The sequence below is a fragment of the Lasiodiplodia theobromae genome, assembly GCF_012971845.1.
Source record: "Lasiodiplodia theobromae strain AM2As chromosome Unknown scaffold_30, whole genome shotgun sequence".
Taxonomy (NCBI): Eukaryota; Fungi; Ascomycota; class Dothideomycetes; order Botryosphaeriales; family Botryosphaeriaceae; genus Lasiodiplodia; species Lasiodiplodia theobromae.
Genome location: NW_023336506.1, coordinates 391,590 through 409,827, shown reverse-complemented (window position 1 = coordinate 409,827; position 18,238 = coordinate 391,590). Strand labels below are relative to the sequence as shown.

Sequence of the window (18,238 nt, the reverse complement as noted above, 5' to 3'; positions counted from 1 at the left end):
AGCGAAATGAGAGCGGCAGGTGAGGCTTGCTCAGGCACCGTCAGCGAGCCACAGGCAAGATGGCGGTGGCAGAGGTGGCGGTCGAGCAGCGAGGTGGTTCAGCCTTGCCCGGTAGCGCTGATCGCAGCTCGGGACCGGGCCCGCGACGCCTCAACGGCTGCGCGTCCAATCACGTCAACATGGCGAGCAAGCTGCGGCTCTGACCTGCTGCGGCACGTTGTTGACAGGGCCCGACGCCGCAGCCGACACTGACGCTCCCAAAGCTTGCTCCCGGGCGGCGCAGCCGGATGCAAGCAAGCAAGCGAGCGTGGAGGCTTCGACGAGAGATCCAGCGTGACCGTGCGCGTGTGGAGGCTGTGCGCGTCGTCGTCGGCCACGCCATTCGCCCTCTCACCGACTCGATCCAACACCGCGAAAGTCGTCACCACGCCGTCTGCAGCGATCATCCCTTCTGGGAAAGAGCGTTTCCCCCTCGGCGCTTTTATGATTTTTCGTCGGTGCTGCTGCGGGTACCGCCCTTGGGGGCCAGTCTCACTGCTGACTCCCCAGCGTCATGGCGGTCTGTTGCTCGCGTCAGGCTGGAGGCGTAGCCAGCCGCGTGGTTGAGGCGAGCATGATTTACGCGAAACTTCCAGATCCGCAAGGCTTTGCTCAACTCTCCTGATCCCCGGGATCCCGGGTGTGCGTTTGTTGGTTCAATTTCCCCACGAGTCATTGCTCCCCCAGGCTTGCGCAATACGAACCCGACCTCTTGAGCCTCCTCGCGCAGCGTCAGAGGTTGACAAAGCGGTTGACGACGCCTCCCCCGCTGGCCCGCCGAAATCGTCCGACGCTATGGCACTTTCTTCTGTCCCCGTATTGAATATCACCATCATAAATCTCACCGTTTGCTCTGCGACATTGCGTCCGTGGGTTTCCTCATCCTTTCTGCCTGATGCCTGAACTTCCGGTCCGAGCTTCTGACAAAGCGCGGCCGTCTTTCTGTCCATCTCCACCCTGAGCATAAAAATAGCGGCAGGGGGAACCGATCTGCTACACATGGCTTGCTGATCTCCAACTTTGTATACAAGCACTCAACTCGATGGCGGTGCACAGGTACGCTAGGCAGTGTAGCGCGAAGGCAAGCAATTCTAGCTTCGCGCTACTGGCTGGCCCTTCTCCGGTCTGCGGGGATGCTAGAGCAGAAGAGAGAGAGAAAAAAAAAGAGGAAGAAAAAGGCTCCACCGCCCGCAGAATCCAACATCCGGCATTTACCGCTTAAGTCCGGGAAAGCTTTCGTCTAGGCTCTGCTCCACGCCGTCGTTTGCCTCAACTTTAGCAAAACAGCAAGCGAGCTTGGGTTGTGGAAGCACTTCTCGTTTCTTCTTGCGTTGTGCCGGGAACTTGCTGTGCCTCAACGCGGAGTTGTGCCCTGTTTTCGAGCGAGGAGACAGGCATGGATGGATGGTGTGAAAACCGCAGCATAACCTGGGCAGTGCCGCATCACTGCAGCAACACAGAGTGTTGGCGAATGTCATGCCAACGCCTCCATGTGCATCGAGTCGGCCTGCGATTTCTTCGTTTTAGCCGAAGTGATCGTAGACACAAGGCTGTGCTTTTGACATCGCTCGAAGCCCTTCGAAGTTCGGGAATTGCTACTACCGGTGTGCCCAGAGAATCCTGCGCGGATCTTATCCTCTGCGGGGTCGTTTGCACGCCCCATCTGGAAAGCCCTCGCTCGCTGTACGGGATTCTTGAGCTCGTGCTGTGATTTCGACGGAGCTCTCCCGCGCTCGAATCCTTCGCGCCACTTCCGCTTGCTAATCCATCAGCAAGGTGGAACCACGCGGTGAGCGCGGCGGTCATGTTGGTTTCATCCCCCTTATACTGCTCATTCTTCGCTTTTCATACGTCATCTGTCGCCGCTGTTTCCTACTGAGTGTCCCTTCTGCGACACTTGCAGGTCTGCTGTGCCGCCTGTGCCGCTTGTGCCGTCACTTATTCTCACCAGAACACTGCATAGTATGAGGAGAAGAGACCACTGTGCTGCATAACTGTTACCTCCAGCAGATTCTCAAAGAAGTCATTTTCATATGGGGCCAAAACTGATGCTAAATTTGGTTGATGATGCCTGTAACGGCGGTAAGGGGTAACAATGACTAGGGGACAGAGCGCTAAGCATCTGAAGGCAAGTGGAATTAGCACGCAACTGCGACCACTCTCATACTCGCCGGCTTGCCTCTATGCATCGCATAGTCTTTCAATGAAAGTTGAGTATCTCACTCATCAGGGGTTTTGCTGCGAAGGTGATAATTGAAACAGGTAGACCTCCCGCTCTAGATTGCTTCCTCAGAATCAAAATCCCCAACCAAGAGCATTTCAGATCAAAGTAAATAGTTCCTAGAGCGTGCTTACCTCCTCCCAAGTAGCGCTGTGCGCCATTTTGTTCGATGTACCATCCCGAACTGAGTTTACTTCCCGCGCCTCATCCCGATATCCTGACTGACCCCCTACGCCCACAAACCGCCTCCTCGGGCTCCCGGAATAAATATAGCTATAGATCACGCTATTAATAGATGCTATTGTCATACCTCCGTCTCTGGGCACCCCATTCCTCCGAGGCTATCATTCTCTTTCTGCCATACTAAACAGTACCTACTATCTACTCCCAAGGGATCAGCTTTCTCTAGGTATCAATAGATGGATGAGGCCGACTACTCTACTGGAGGTGACTTCGCATATTTCTGGGCGCTCCTTTGAAGATTATTTCTTCAAAAAAAAATTTTTGGTTGCTGTCTCGAGGGCGACGTCGCAAATTTTCGTGTCGACCATTCCCTTTTCCAACGTACCGCCCTACCAACACTGTTACATCTATACTTTACTTCTTGCTACTCAACAATTACTATGTCCAGAGTTACATTCTCTCATATTGCTTCACTTCGATTGACTTCACATAGACACCGTTAGCAACACGACTCTCCTCGCTCATGTCAACAGGGCGTACGTCTTCAAGAACGAATTGCAAGGGCACCCTATTCATGCCCAGCCATTGTCATTCATACACTGAAAAGGGGGCCTATATGTGAAATCCTCAGTCGCACCAAACTCCATTAAAATGCCCAGCCCTAATAAAGACTTTTTTCCTCTCTTGCCAGATCCCATCCATTTACAGCTTCTCCAGCAATATCCTCGATCCCGGATTGCCGCTCGGCTTCTTCTTATCCTTCTTGCCCTCATGCTCCTTCTTGTCCTTCTTCTTCTTGTCAGCACCGCCGTTCGCCGCCTTCTCCAACTTGGCCTTCTCCTTCTTCAGCGCCTTGAGCACCTTCTCCTTCTTCTCGAAGCCCTCGGCCTCGACCAAGGCGACGACGACGAACGAGCTGTCGCCCGTGGCCCACTCAACCAGGTGGTCCTTGATCTGGTCGTACAGCGCGTCGGCAAAGCCAAGCGGCGGGTCGGCGAGCTTGGTCGTCTTCGTCTTCGGGTCGAAGTGGCCGCCAGTGGTGAGGGTCTTGAACATGCGGCCGGCGTGCGGCAAGTGCGAGAGGTGGTCCTCGGCGCTGGGGTCGCCGCCGGCGAGGGTGGCGACGGCCTTGACCGCTGCGGCCTTGTCGCCGTCGGTGGCGCCGAGGAGAGCCTCGGTGATGAACTGGCAGCCGAAGGACGACTGGGCCAGCGCCGACGGGTCGGCGGCGATGACTTTGAGCATGGTCGCCGAGTAGGCCTTCACCACCTCCTTTCTCCTGACTTCTGAGTCCTTCTTGGAGGTTGTGCTGCGGATGGCGTGAACCTCGTCGAGGAGGGCCAGGTCCTCGGGGCTCGGGAAGAGCCACTTGGCCCGGCCGCAGAGAGGATACAGGATCGTGATTCGGCCGACCTTGTCGAGAGCGAGGTTCAGGAGTTTCTCCTGTTGCACCTCGACACTTGAATTCGTAGACAGAAGTTCCGGAAAGATAAGCTTGGTGGTGAGAACGGTGTCGTCAACAACGTCAAGGGCGGTCAAGAGGACCTGATGAGCATGGGGGTCGTAGGCCATAATCTCGATGTTCTCCTTGTACACCCGCAGAAGGTTCTTCCTGTCCTTGGCAGTTCCGTAGGCGAGAGCAAGGCAGGCAACGCGAGCTCCATTCTTCGTGAATGCCAAGTTCTTGAGCAAATCGCCCTCCTCGTCACCCTTGATAAGCTCGAGGAATTCTGTTGCCTCCTCGCTGCCAGGCTTGGTGTTGAGGAAATACTGAAGCATGGCATCGTGAAGCATGGTGAAACCGGTCATCTTCTTCTGAATGAGCGCGTTGATCATGTTGCGGCAGTAGTCCATGATGGGCCTCCGCTTCTCCGGCGACTCGTTGAGGATCTCGGAGAGCTCTTCAGGAACATCCTCGTTTTTGCCGGCCTTGAAGACGGCAAATTCGGTGCCATACCACTCCCGCAGAAGCCTTGCCTTCTGCTTCTTCGTTGCCATGCCTCTGTAGATATCGTCCAGAATCCAGGAAGCCTCGGGGTGGTTGATCAGACGCTTGACTGATCCGTAGAACTCGGAGACGATCATTTCGCGCGTTTCGGTGTCACTTTTTATAGAGTCAGTAAACGACCCAAGATACAGATCATAGATAGCACTTACCCTTCGACGAGAATCTTGCCAACCAGGAACTTCGCGTATCTGCTTTCCGCAAGAGCCTTGTATTCGCCTTTCAATTCGTTGCCAATCATCTTGCGCTGCTCCGGAGTCGAGTACTTCAGCGCGCATTGGATAATGCGGGTAGCATCATGTTTGAAGACGAATTCCTTGACCCTTCCAGTAATGATGCTAAACAGCTCGGTGACAAGCTTCTTGCGCTCATCCTTCGGGACGTGCGACTTCAGCCTCAAGCGCTCCCAAATCTTCTTCGACCGGTGGAGTTCGTCGCCAAGTGGCTTGTTCATCTTGCGTTCCTTTGCGAGTTGCTTCTGCTTCTGGTGTGCCTCTCTCGAATTGCCCGCTGCTGTCTCGTCAGTATCCTGTGCGCGCATAACGTGCGAGGACTGGACATACTACCAGCACCGTTGTCTGCTGCCGCCGGTTTCTTGGACGCTTTCTCCGCGGTGCCCTGGTCCTCCATCTCCACATCACTGTCGCTTCCGCTAGCCATGCTCACATCTTCATCGGCGCCGTCCTTAGCGGAAAAGCCGGCAAAGCCATTCTCGCTCTCAGTGGTGTCCGACTCGACAAGATCCTCCTCCTCCTCGGGTTCCGCGCGCTTGACGTTCTTCTTCGACGGCTTCTTCGCCTCTTTCACAGCCGCAGCTGCGGCAGCCTTCCTCACGTCGGCTTTCTTCACATATTTGAGTTTCTTGTCGCCGGAGGCTTTGGAGGTAACGGACGCCTCGGTGTGTTTGCGCTTGATTCCTGCCATATCTGCGCGTGGGGTGGGAAGGGAGGATTTTTGGCTGCGAAATATCGAAGATTATTGTCTTTGCTACTCGAGAATCTTTTGCGCCAGGGAAAGCGGTCTGATTGGCGGTGGCAGGCGGCAGATACGTCAACTGACTCGCGCGAGTCCCCCACCAGGATCCGGATGGTCCCGGGCCTAGCAATCAAATCACCGACCTTTCTAGTCCATCGCAATGCAGAGCCATGACGAAATAAATTGCCGTGCAATGTTTGGTTCTTGTAGCGGGTACAGAGACGCAATGTCGAACCGACCGACCAAGACGGACGCGCTATGCCAAATGTCCAATCGCTGTGGCTGTGGCATGAACCGGTACATTCTCTGCTAGCCTGGATCTTCGGATGGATGCCTGTGGGCCTGCGGCATAAGCCCGCTGACAGGGTTGTCCCAGATCTCAGGGTCCAAAAAAGGGGGACTGCTAGATGAGCATACTCGATACTTGATCAAATACTGATTGAATGCCTGTGTACAAGACTCGGCAGTGATTATATATTACATGGTATATCGTCCCGTCGAGGTGCCATACGGGGCCTGCCTTAGCCAGTCAAAACGATCGTGAGACTCCGTGTTCCTCTGCTGCGTCAAACGCGCTGGGACTTCCCATTAAACGCCAAGCCCATACCCAAGAAGCCTCATGTATATACCACCCAAAGAAACGTCTCATCCATGGCGTCGCGCACTCATTTCGACTCAACCGACACCTGGTGCATACCATCCATGGAGCGCGGCATAGGACTTAGCTCGGCGCCTTGGCCGCTCTGGCCCCTCTTCCTTCCCCCGACGAGGTGGAAGCCGAGACCGGACGCTGGCCGGCTGTCAGGCTTGGAGAGATTCTCCGAAGAGTCACCAAACCTGGCGAAGAAGCCCTTCTTCTTTTGCTTCGGCGGCTCGTCGTTCAGGCCGACATCCTCGAAGTCTTCCTCGGTTGTAGAAATCGGCCGTTCGAAGCGGCGTTCGTTCAGGGACGAGCGCGGAAGGCGGCGAGAGTCGAGACTTTGGCGGGGCCGGATATCCAGGTTTTCGATGACGGGAGCGCGGGCAGAAATATCCTGGTTGTCACTGTAAGCTTAATGCGACGGGAGCTTATCGGCCGGGGAAACGCACAAAGGATCGCCGGTACGAGTCGAAAGACTCGCGCGAAATGCTGAAGGGCTCATTGTCGCTCAGAACGCTGCGATGGTTTGACGAAGTCGAAGTGCGCGATTTGCCTCCCCAGAAAGTGCTCTTTTCGGTTGGTGAGGGCTGAGAGATTGTCAGTCTTCTTATCGCGATGCGCCTGACTCGGGGTCGTAGCGCAGGGAGGACTGTGTGCTCGTACCGGCAGGAACACGCCAGAATCGTTGATCTCTGTGACGTATTAGCGGCTGTCGTCGGTGGTGACGGCTGCGCATGATCTCATGGAGAGGGCGCTGGAAAGGAGGCTGGAGGAGACACGCACCGCTGAGTTTGTACTCCTTTTCGAGAATCTCGACGGGCTTCGATCCGGTAGTCTTCGCCCGTTGGAAGCCAGTGTCTTCGCTCTGGCCGCGGGCGCTCGGGCGCTGATTCTCGTCATGGACGTCAACCCCGCCGGGGCCTCTCCTGAACGGGTTGCGGATAGGCATGCTGCTGATGGAATTGGGTGTATGGATGCAATCGTAGGCCAAACGCTGGCAGTCGTGGGGAGCGCAGGTGTGGGTGTCGGTGGTCAGCGCAATTATCAGGATTCGGGCAGCGCTGGGCAGAGCTGGGCGCGGAGCAAGCGTCACGACTGCTTTTGATGTGTCCGGGCCTTGCAAATCCCGGAGCCGTCGCTCCCGGGGGCGGCAGGCACGGCAGGCAAGGACTGATCGACAAGAGGAGGGCCGAGGAGCTCGCACTACTTGGCAGAGGTAACCCCACCAGCCTGCCTGGAAGCGCCGCCTTATTGGCCTCGGTGCGCTGTCCAGCGCCCACCCGCACAGATCTGGCTTTGCCTGGCGATTGAATCTATCCTTTCGTGCGTTGCAAGCACGCTCCCGTCGAATCACGCCGATATCCGACGGTACTCGGTGGAAAGTTAAGGTTAGGTATGAGCCGGCCGAGTGCGGAGCGGAGCGACGCTGTGCCGCCGCCGGACCATGTCGTCGGCCTCTCGTACGATGGCGACCTCCGGCTTGTGAAAACCATCCCACCATGACCCCATGCGGCTTGCCTTGCGAGATGTTTGGAGGGAAACCCATCAGCAGCGTCGGTCGCCCAGAAGCGCGCATGCTCTGCGCTGATGGCGCATTTCTCCACACAGCAGCTCACGCCTCCGCGCGCCACCGGTTAAGCATCGACACCGGAAAAGCCTGAACGCCTCAGCCGCCAATGGTTGCCGCTCTCGGACGTTTGGGGAGACAGCAGCACGCCATCCTCGAGCTTGTGCACGCCTGCTGCGGTCGAAGAGATAAAGTTAGCCATGGGAGGATTGAAGCCACATTGCGGCATGCATTGCGGCCGCTCGTCGAGGAGAATGTGGAGTCGCAAGATTGAGTCTGCAGGCGGGAATGTTATATTCCAGATCGGATGGAAGCGTGGGCCTGAGACAGCATGCTTTGCGCTCGGGATCTATTTACAGCTGCACATGGCTCGCCGCCTCAACGTGGTCAATGGACACAACAATACGGTTGCCGGGTCTGGACTGGATTCCACGCCCAAGGGTCTTCTCTGGCACGAGTCGCCACGCTGCAGCCGTGCGTTTGAGCCGCGATCTGCTTGCCAGCATCGGGATTAATACGGACAGCCCCGTCACGAAATATGAGTCAATGCGAGGTCGTGTTGCACTGAGGCTGGATTAAGGCAACGGGGTCCAGAGGGCTGATGCCCTTTCCGGTGGCTTCGGTGCAGAGAAGGCTGCAATAGAACAACAGCTGCAGATGTGTCGCCATGTCAGCGGCCGGTGGGCTGAGAGACCAAGGCAGCGCCGGCTGACCTGCAGGCGCTGGGGCATAAGCGAAAGCGAGTGAGCGAGCAGAAGAAAAAAAAGCTGGAAGCGGCAGGCATACGAGATCTACATACATGATGCAGAATAAGCGGTGCCGCGTGCGCTTGACCAGCTATTATTATCTTCACGCATCGGTCCTCGTGCGCGAGGCGTGGAGGCGTGCGGGTGGACGCTGTTTATCCGCGGGTGAAAAATAGATGAAGGGCGAAGGGCGACGACGCGCGCGCAAGGAGGCCCCCGCCGTGCCGCCCTCGTTGGCGGAGATCAAACGGCGGCGGGACGGGCTGATTGGGTCGCTTGCGCGCTCCAGCCGGGACGTGTCAATCGCATCGGGACCGCGCGCCACGACAAGCCACGGGCGTCCAAACGTTCCACGACCATGTTTCACAACGCTTGCTAGCCATCATGGCTCCGCGCCTGCAGCCCGCCAGCCGTCACCGCTGCGAGCGGCGCTGAGGCGCACGCCGCATGGCGGGGCGTCCCGGAGACGCGAGCGCTGGTGCCGGCGCTTGCAGACGCGCTGCCGTCTCGCCCGCGGGCCAGGCACAGCTGTGCACGCCCGATTGGGACAGGCTGCTGTCGCATGTATTGGATGGTGCAGCAGCATCCTGGCCCTGGGCTTCCGTGTTTGTCGTGCTCCACCGGCCTACTGGCCCTGTGCTGGGCCCGCGCCGTCTTGGCCCAGCTGTCTGAGCGGCTCGTAGGCAGGGTGAAGAGCGACTGGCCAGGAAGCGCCTGGGCACCGTGTCGGCATCCAATAAAGCGCTCGCCGGCCTCCCGACTGGCGGACGGAGTAGTTTTCATGCACGCCTTCTGCAGGTAGCATGGCAGCCGACACACCGGCCCAACCCAACATTGTCCTGTGCCACCGTTAATTCGCCTTCTCTGCCCTGGCGGCTCTCTCGTCCACAATTCCAGCTCTCGTTTTCTGTGAGACGTCGCCGGCCGCACGTCATCAGCTCTCCCTCTTTTCGCTGCTGCTTCCCTTCCGCGCCCCAGTCAGCCTCAGAATCCTCCTCTTTCCTGTTCCTGGATCGGCCAGCCCGTCCGCCAAGCACCAGTTGCCGCAATACGAACCACGCCGGGGGGGTGCTCCACGTTGAGGCTTCCGGAACGCTCTTGCCTTAAGAGAAGCAAACCGCCTGCTCACACCATTGTCGCCAAGACTCGAGCTCATCGCCTTCACTGCCTTACATTCGTTGCTTCATTCGTTTTCTCTTCTTCGCTCTGCTCCTCCTCCACCGCGGCACCTTGCTCCCCGACAACTTAGCTCTTCCACTGTCGCTATCGCTACGCCGCCGCCAACATGGGCAAGGTCTTTTTCGTCGACTGGGCGCTATGGCAGAAGATGACCTTCGTGAGTCTATGCCCGTACCCGTCTGCGAGGTCCCTTCCGACGGCTAACACTTCTCCATGACAGGTGCTGGCATGCGCAATTGTACGACGCCTCTTCCCGCGCGTCACCGTCTGTGCTCGTAGCTAATTTGTACAGGTCCTAACCATCTTCATCGGCTGGTTGAAAGTGCTCTACACCAACCGCAAGCTGAAGAAGTTGACGAAGCCCGTCGGCGCAAGAGCCGACCAAGAACCTCAGATGGTCGAAGCTGCCGCCGCACCGAGGAGAAAGTCTGGCGACGACATTCCATTCGGTATTCGCGCAATCCAGAGCGGCATCGAGGTCGACGGCATCTGGATCTCTGGCACAAATACACCTGTTCCCAGCAGCCCCACCCAGTCGGCCCAGGACAAGCCCGAAGCTTCTGGTTCCAACTCCCGCCCTATGAGTGCCTTGGAGATTCCAGGGCCTGCGACTGCTGGCCCCTCCAGCGGCCCCTCCAGCCGTCCGTCTTCTCGTGGCCCTCCGTCCTCCAGCTTCGATCGTGCTGTTTCTGCTGAAAGAATCGCGAGCCATAGCCGCGATTCTTCGCCTGGCTCAACTGCTTCCGGCCAGCGTGCGCGCACTCATCGCCCTCCGCCGACGGCTTACACCCGTTACAGCCAGGCCAGCATGTTGAGGCACTCGGCTACTTTGGATACCCTCGAGGGCGAGGAAGACGATGCCCGGGCCATGCATGAACGCTCGGGTAAGTAGAAAGCCGACTTTACATTACTAGATGAAGCTAACATTCACTCGAAGCTTCTGCCAGTGCCAACCCTTACGCTTATAACTTCAGCTCTAATGGTTCCTCTCGCAAGTCCAGCGGTAGCAGTGACAACAATCCTCCGGATCGGTCAAGTGACGACGACACCGTCGGGTCCACGAGCATGGGTAAGGCTCCGATGGTGGCTGTCCCCCGTTCTCGTGACCCCCGCACCGATCTGCGCCTGCTTCAAAGCCACCGTATGTCGCATGTGGCCGAGACCGGCTCTCTGGTCCGCCGCGAGCGCCCTGACCGCCCTACTGGCCGCAGCGGGGATTGGAGCAGCATGTCTCTGGATGCGCCTTACAGCCGTTCTGCGCCTACCTCCGGTCCGCCCTCGCCACCTTCCGGCCCGACGTCTGGTCCTCCATCGCCGCCTACTCCTCCCATTTCCCAAGGCGCGAATCCGTTCATGGCTCCTCTGGAATCAGTCAGCAGCCCTACTCGCGACAGCCACCCCGAGAACACGGTCGCGCACGCCGTGCCGCTCCTCGAAACCTACCAACCGCGTGGTCCCAACTTTGATGACGATACGCCACAGGCTTACACCACTCACGACTCTCAGGTTCTGCGCAAGGTGAACTCCGGGTTCGAGATTCTGCGGCCCGGCACCTTCCCTGTTGGTCCTACAGAGGAAGCGTTGAGAGCTCAGCAACCTCCCAAGAAGCTGCAGAAAAAGAGAAGGCCATCTGAGGCAGATTCGCGAGTTTCGAGCTTCGTGGAACAAGTCTAATCTTCCAAGACTGCAGCATGGCCTGCTTAATACCCTATCAAAAAACAGTGCGAGTATTCTACTTGCTCCAACCTTTTCCCTCGCCGGGATTTCCATGTTTTTCGTTCCATCGGCTGGTCGCTATCTATAAGAGCATACTTGCACGAGCAAAGCGAACAGGCGTGGACCTGCACCTTCCTACGCCTTGTATATACTTTGGCCTGGAAGTTGTGGGGACGCTCTGTCCGCCCTAATGGCATCAGCACGGCGTTTTCATCAGGAAGGATTGCTTTTCTACAGACTTGTGGAGGTGGGTTTGTATATGCCAAAGCAGGGATACAAGCATTGGGTTTACGGCGTTCGATTTTTTGGGTGGTGCCTTATTGTGGCTTTTGTTGGTACAATCGATGGAGATTTTTGGGCTAGTCATGGGCGGGTAGGGACAACGGGAAAAAAATATGACCAGGCTTGAGAGACGAGGAACCAGCAGTTTTGCAAGCAGAAAACAACAACAAGGAAATGTGTATTTTTGGATATATGATTCTTCATTTTTCCTCGCAACAGATTCCTTGAGAACACCGCGAACAGTGTATCGCTTTGCCTTCATGGAGATGCAGCCCTCCAAGATCTGCTTACTTGCCTCCGCACTCACCAGTAACTCGTCCGGTCGGTAACCGGCAAGGAGTCGATCAGTCTGACAACAGAGCGGGGTTCCTCGAGTGGGGCTAGAAGCCCTAGTACGAGCTACGGATAAATGGGGTAGGGTTTCACCCGTGCGCGATAAAGCTGAGGGGATCGGTGGTTTGAGATGCACGGGAGGCCGAAAAGTTACGCATGCACGCCGGGATCACAAACACGACCACACTTGACTTGATTGAGGTGGACGTGTTTCACGATCCACTTTCGGATGTTTCGTAGACATCGACCCCTGAAAATGGTATGCATTTATATATTTTCATCTGTTGATGCACTCTGGTACGAACAAGGGATGTGGATAGGATACCTAAATACAGCCGATAAATATAACTATAAAGACAGCGGACCGGCATACGAGGTCTGACCCCATGATTTTACGACAGAGGACGGGCAGCTAGATCGTTTATCCGGACATTAATGCACGAAATTTATGAATAAAAAAGTATTCGGACAAGAGCTTTGACTGTCCCAACTTGTGTGTAATACTGAATGGTGCTTGCCTAAAGGGTGGTCTCCTAGATTCGTGCGGACGCAAACTTTCTGTTGAAGTACGAAGAGCAGCACTTAGTATTTACCCAGAATAGATGGCCTATTTAGATTTAGTCCCACCTCTGAACTGTACATAGTTTCAGCTAGTCGCGTGCCCCTTGGAGGGTTAATCTGGGTCTTAGACTGACAGCCTGGTGAACTTCGAGCTCTTGGTCGCCAGTCGTGAGCATGAACGGAAGTAGACAGCGCGGGATTTTAGACATGGTAAGGGCATTCCGAAGTTGATGAAACCAGCCCATTCGGATCGCTCGAAGTATTGTACGGAGGCTGTTGCGGCCCATCGCGGTGAGATCTGCAAGCGTTAGCCATGTTGCATGACAGTGAGAAGTGCGCTTGCATTTACCTGGGTATCGAGCGTCATCCAGCAAATTGAATATCGTGAGGGAAGCCATGGCGGTAACGGCGTACAGTTGGCGCTGGCGAGCGACGCGCTGGCGAAGGAAGATGGTGGGTGACGCGCTGGTGAAGAGAGATGGACCGGCCTCCTCGGAGCTATCTCTTTCATAGATACTCAAACACTTGAAGCTCCAAGCTCCAAGCTCTAAGCTAAGGCCATGACGTGCCTGCCCAAACCACTATACATGCCAAGCTATGACCTCAGAGCGCCTATGCTCGCGGCGTCTATCTCTCACTCCCCTCTTCACATATACACACACACCCTCTCTCCCTCTAAGATCGCGGGCGGTGATCGCGACGCCTGTTCTTACGCCATTGCCTGGACCACCACCAACTGAGCTACCGCTGCCCTCATTCCTTACCCTTAAGAGGTGAACGTTGACCACGGTGTCTGTCCTATATCTCTACCTGGATTTTCGGTACGTCTGAATTGCCGCCACTTCATCTCTCAAGCGCGACGTCTTTACTTACATCTCCGCCAGAGTTACCATCGCTCCATCTCCCATCCTCAAGAGGCGGACGAAGAGGCGGACGTTGAGCGCGGCAACAGTTCCCACATCCCTACCCATGCTCTCACACAATCGCGCGCTTGAATCATCGCGGACTCGTCTCTCATCTTCGAGAGGCGGACGAAGAGCGCGGCGACTGTTCTCGCGTCCCCATCTGTGCACACGCCTCCGCACGCCTGAATCGCCGCCGCTCCGTTCGCGGATGTTGAGCGTGGTATCTGTTCCCAGTTCCCACGTCTACGCCTGGACTACTGTGGTGCCTTCAACATGGCTTCTCGTGAGAGCATTCAGCAGGATGATTTCTTGGATAATCCTTCGTTTGAGGCCATTTGTGAGCAGATGCAGAGTGCCACAACTGATATCTTGATTGAAGATGGTGATCAAGAAAGTCAAGATAAGTGGACAACGCACTTCGAAGCCTCCGAGCAAGAAACACGGGATCTTGTACTTGTTTCTAAAACTCCACGCACTCAACAAAAGATTCAGCGTATGTATAAGCTGTGGAATGCTGTTCTAAAGATAACGAAATGCAGGTATGTATTTCCCTTGTATGGTGGAGACTTCTTCTATACTAACAAGGCTCTAGCTTTACCACCTCAGATGGCCCATCAGGGGATCAAGTCCTTATGTTTATAAGGATGTCGATTCGCATCATTCGACCAAAGTCATCCACTCAGTCTATGCCCATGCTTTCAACCATCGGGCACATGATGTATACTCTGTTTACCATCCTCAATTTCGAGCACCGCAACTTCTCCAAGGCGTTGACGCCACACTTCAAGACTCGTCCCACATCACTCCTCAATCAGGCTTGTGCGAACGGGCAACTCTAGCGAGGACTTTCTCAACCACGAAAGTGAGTGGGTGCACATCTCATGCGGCGTATCATGACCGCTTATCTTCAGCACCATCTCGTAAAGAGATTAAAGAAGGCGGACGCTGTCATCCAGAGTCTCCTGGCTATCTCCCTTCTCTATGGAACAGCAGCTCGACCCCAGGACTTATTTCCCGACCAGGCTGACTATCCTGGTCTCTTCTTACAGTTCAAGGACATCGAGCTGAGGATTGTTGAGCCAGTGCTGATTGACCCAACCACCTCACTACCACCGATTTCCGCGTTGGAAGCAACCGTGAAGCTGCACCATGAAAAGGGTCATCAAGGAATGCAGAACATACCAGGGTCGAGAGTTTTACGAGCTCCAAGCAATCCCCAGGATTTCCCTACCTGCCCACTTCTTAACCTACTGAGTCACTGCATCAGACATGACTTGGTATTTGGCGAGACCATCGACGAAGTTCTCTCTGATGCGGTAAAACACAAGAACGTTATCTGATGGCGGTTTCCTGAGTACCCCGTTGTCTCAGCGCTATCTACCAAGAAGCCGTCTATGAAGTTCACAAAGCCATTTCCCCGCGGAGCATTCAATGATATCCTCAGAGAAATGGCCCTGTGTGGCGGGGTAGCAGACACGACCACTGCGGTAACAATCCGCCGAGGCGCTGCTCGAGATCTGTCTCACCTGGACCAATCCAACTTTACCGGAGTTTCGACCCAGTTCGCCGGGGCGCAATTGGGCTATTCCCGCGGATCCAAAGCGAGCGGAACTACCGACATCTACACCGGCTCTCCTCACAAACTGTTCTTTAATACTCGGGCGCAACTGAGCCGCCAGGATTACACTACAATATATGCGGTAAACGGCACCGCTGGCGCAGAGGTTCTCAACAAGACTTCTTCTGATGAGATTGCGGAGTGGTGAGACGAGAATGGACTTGATTTGAGTATACCGAATCATTGCAATAAAGCAAAAAAAAAAAAGCGATTCAGCAAGAGAAAAGAGACGAATTCTTTGCAGAGGCTCAACCTGAGGAATCAAGGATGGTCCCGTTGAATGATGCTCATACGCAGGAACTGTTCACAAATATTACCTCCGCTGTAGCAAAGTTCTGCCATGGAGAATCACAACCTCCACCTGCTCTCGACAGCCCTTCAATGAGTAGCTCGGAAGAGCCTGAAACGACGACACCTCCAGCTACTATTTCACAAGAAGATTTCGTCACTTGGCTCTCAAATGTTCAATTTGTCCGGGTCAACCCCATGGAAAAGGCCAAAGGTACAATTGAAGAGCCAGCTTCAGGCGTTCCCTCGATGACAGAGGACTACAAAGACTGGCTAAAGCATTAAACACCACGTTACTAGAAGGGCAAAAAGGAAGGAGAACCAGACGGACCCAATGGTTTTCCAAGCTCTGAATAGCTATAGTAGCATTCTGCCATGGAGAGCCACAACGTAGACCTGTTCTTGACAGTACTTCAATAGGCCGGCTGGAAGAGTCTGAAGATGAGGATCCGATCGAGGCTGTGATGAACGGAGTGACCAATACTTTTCTCTGCAAAACTTCTGAAACGACAGCGCCAATGGCAACTACAGTACAAGGGGACTTTGTAACCTGGCTCGCACACGTCCAGTTTCCCAAGGTCGGGTACACCACAAACGCCGAACATCTCGCTGTCTTTCTCTAGTAGTAATCACGCTTTCGGCTTGTATCGGACTGAATGTAGCGAATATGAAAGCAGCGCCGCTTACCGATTTGCTCCCATTTGTCCCCAACAATTTCTTACATCTTTACGGTAATGTCTACCAGCCCTGCTGCCCTCGCCATCATGATGCCCAGCAACATTAACACCGCGCCTAGCACTACCGCGCCCCACTCTCCCACCACCATCCGCCTAGTACGTGCCCTCACGTCCCCCAGCATCAAGATTTCGCCGCAAGACTTGCGTGCAGACTTCAAACCGGGACACCCGTCCAGACTGTAGCTGTTGTTCTGGCGCTGGTAGCCCTGAATGGCGCCGTCCTTGGCGAGCATCTTGGTTGCCCAGTTGGACATCGTGTCGCGGTCCTCCCAGTACTTGGCTGCGGCGTCGGACTCGACATCATCTTCCGCATGCTCCTGCGGAGAGCCCTTGGGCGACAGGACGGGGACACCGTAACCACATGATGTTTGAACCTGGGATACTACGTGGTGAGTCATGGCCGAGGGCGGGATACACAATGGCAGGGAGACTTACTTTGAAAACATCAAGGACTATGACGGCTCTGCACGCCTTGATGCCCTCCTTGATGCCGGTCTTGGCCACCCACTCGTCGAACTGACGGCTGTTCCTCTCGACGACGCGGCCCGTGCAGAAGAGGCGCATGATGCGTGGCGAGGTGCCGAAACTGCACGCCATAAGCGTGACGCGGCCATTCTCATAGATGTGCGAGATTGTCTCACAGCCGGAGCCCGTGGCGTCCAGATAGGCGACCTGGTTCTGGTTGATTATGGCGAGCGAGTGAGATGGGAGGCCCTTGGGAGATACGTTGACGTGAGCACCCGCGATTGGGGCGCTGGCGACGAAGAACAGCGGTTGTGCAAGAAGCCATTCGGCCAGATCGCTGGAGAGGGAGGGGTAAAACTTGGGCATTGTTTGATATCAAGCGGTGAAATTGAATAGTGTGACTCAAAGTGACAGGCTGCGATATTCAATGGACAGTACAGATATAACCGGACACGAAAACACGGATGGATGCGTAGAGGTGCAAGGCGAGAAGCTTGAGCGAATCTCAGATCGAGGAATGTAAGATGACTGCTAGAATGGCAATCGCTCACTGGGCAACACTTAATAGAGGTCTTGCGGTATGATGACTGTGCCACAGTCCGTTCGCTCGGCTTAGCGTCCCTCTTTCGTACCCTGATGCGGGGTGCTTCGGTCTTTCGGTCCTTCGGCTCACAGTCAGCCCTATCGGCCGATACCGGAGATCCCCAAGGAACCCGTCTCTGGCTCGATGCAATGGATTTCCGCTTCGTCTGGTGCTATTAGTTCTATGTACGGGCGCTCGCAATTAACCTGGTCGTTCAGCTTTGTATAGTGTCAGTCTGAAAGAAAGATCGTTAGCTGCAGCTACGGGAAGAAACAATGCTATAGCTCCAGCTTAGAAGGTACGCTCTTGGAACGAAGTAATTGCCGGGCTGCATGGAAACCCTATTCGGATACCGCATGGCTTCCGGTGGTACCTGAATTCCGCTTACTGTCGGGTTCCTTGCACGTCCATCCGACAAGGAGGGTGGAATCTGCTGGAGATGCATTTGGGTTGACGTTGCGGATGCTATCTTGGGAAAGCTCGTCGACACCCATGCCGGCCAGCTCGAGGTCTCTGTAGTCGAACCGTAGATATAGATAACAGCCATAAGCAACGTGGTAATGCAAGGCGGATGTCCGCATGCGCACTGCGTTGTCCACTGCAACAGTGGTAAATTATCGGGGCCAGTGCGTCGCGCTAGTAAGGTGACTTGGGGCCTGATTGGGCATCTCCAACTCGATGCACGTCTTGTCTGTGTAAGGACTGTTGGCGTAGCTGAAGCAAAGGATTGGCTTCAGCATACTTCTGCCGTTGCTATCCGCAAGGAAGTAGATTGGGGGGCCGAAGCAACTTGCATCGAGTCGTACGATCACGCTTTGTTGTTTTGCTTTTGCATGATGTACTTGATGGCAGACATGAAAGTGGAGCTCATCACTCACGTAACATCTAACGTCATCGTCCCCTTGCCCAAGAGCGGTAGCCACTCAGGCCCGAGCTCTTGCCCAACGTGCCCATATCCACGTAGGCAGATGCGCGCAAGGGGGTTCTGTAGCCGTCTGACAGCATTAGCAAATCATACACGCCCCGGCCGGATGCAGTCGGCGTTCCGCAGCAAAGCTAGAGTCTGCCCGTGTCTTTGCGGAATCCATTGGGAGCGAACTAGTCGATCCACGTGGGTGAGATTGATCAGTCCTGGGACTCTGGTACCGTGCCCAAGCCCAATCTCCCGCTGGCCGCAGAAAGTTTCTCGGTACGA

The 18,238-nt window shown here is 55.4% G+C and overlaps 4 protein-coding genes across 4 annotated transcripts; 1 reads left to right on the top strand and 3 right to left on the bottom strand.

Moving 5' to 3' along the window:
- Nucleotides 1-3,145: 3,145 nt before the first annotated feature.
- Nucleotides 3,146-5,372, bottom strand: LTHEOB_9185 (Pumilio domain-containing protein; the record flags this gene model as incomplete). Its single annotated transcript, XM_035518745.1, has 3 exons — nt 3,146-4,547; nt 4,601-4,958; nt 5,012-5,372. 3 exons carry the CDS (start codon nt 5,370-5,372, stop codon nt 3,146-3,148), a joined length of 2,121 nt encoding a protein of 706 aa, XP_035369215.1.
- A 716-nt stretch (nt 5,373-6,088) lies between these two features.
- On the bottom strand, nt 6,089-7,012 carry LTHEOB_9184 (uncharacterized protein; the record flags this gene model as incomplete). Its single annotated transcript, XM_035518744.1, has 4 exons — nt 6,089-6,457; nt 6,513-6,650; nt 6,727-6,755; nt 6,847-7,012. 4 exons carry the CDS (start codon nt 7,010-7,012, stop codon nt 6,089-6,091), a joined length of 702 nt encoding a protein of 233 aa, XP_035369214.1.
- Nucleotides 7,013-9,661: 2,649 nt separating this feature from the next.
- On the top strand, nt 9,662-11,229 carry LTHEOB_9183 (uncharacterized protein; the record flags this gene model as incomplete). The annotated part of the gene is made up of 4 exons (XM_035518743.1): nt 9,662-9,712; nt 9,776-9,793; nt 9,848-10,439; nt 10,493-11,229. The coding sequence occupies 4 exons, from the start codon at nt 9,662-9,664 to the stop codon at nt 11,227-11,229; spliced, it is 1,398 nt and encodes a 465-aa protein (XP_035369213.1).
- A 4,747-nt stretch (nt 11,230-15,976) lies between these two features.
- LTHEOB_9182 (Pyridoxamine phosphate oxidase) lies at nt 15,977-16,826 on the bottom strand (the record flags this gene model as incomplete). Its single annotated transcript, XM_035518742.1, has 2 exons — nt 15,977-16,369; nt 16,431-16,826. The coding sequence occupies 2 exons, from the start codon at nt 16,824-16,826 to the stop codon at nt 15,977-15,979; spliced, it is 789 nt and encodes a 262-aa protein (XP_035369212.1).
- Nucleotides 16,827-18,238: the final 1,412 nt, after the last annotated feature.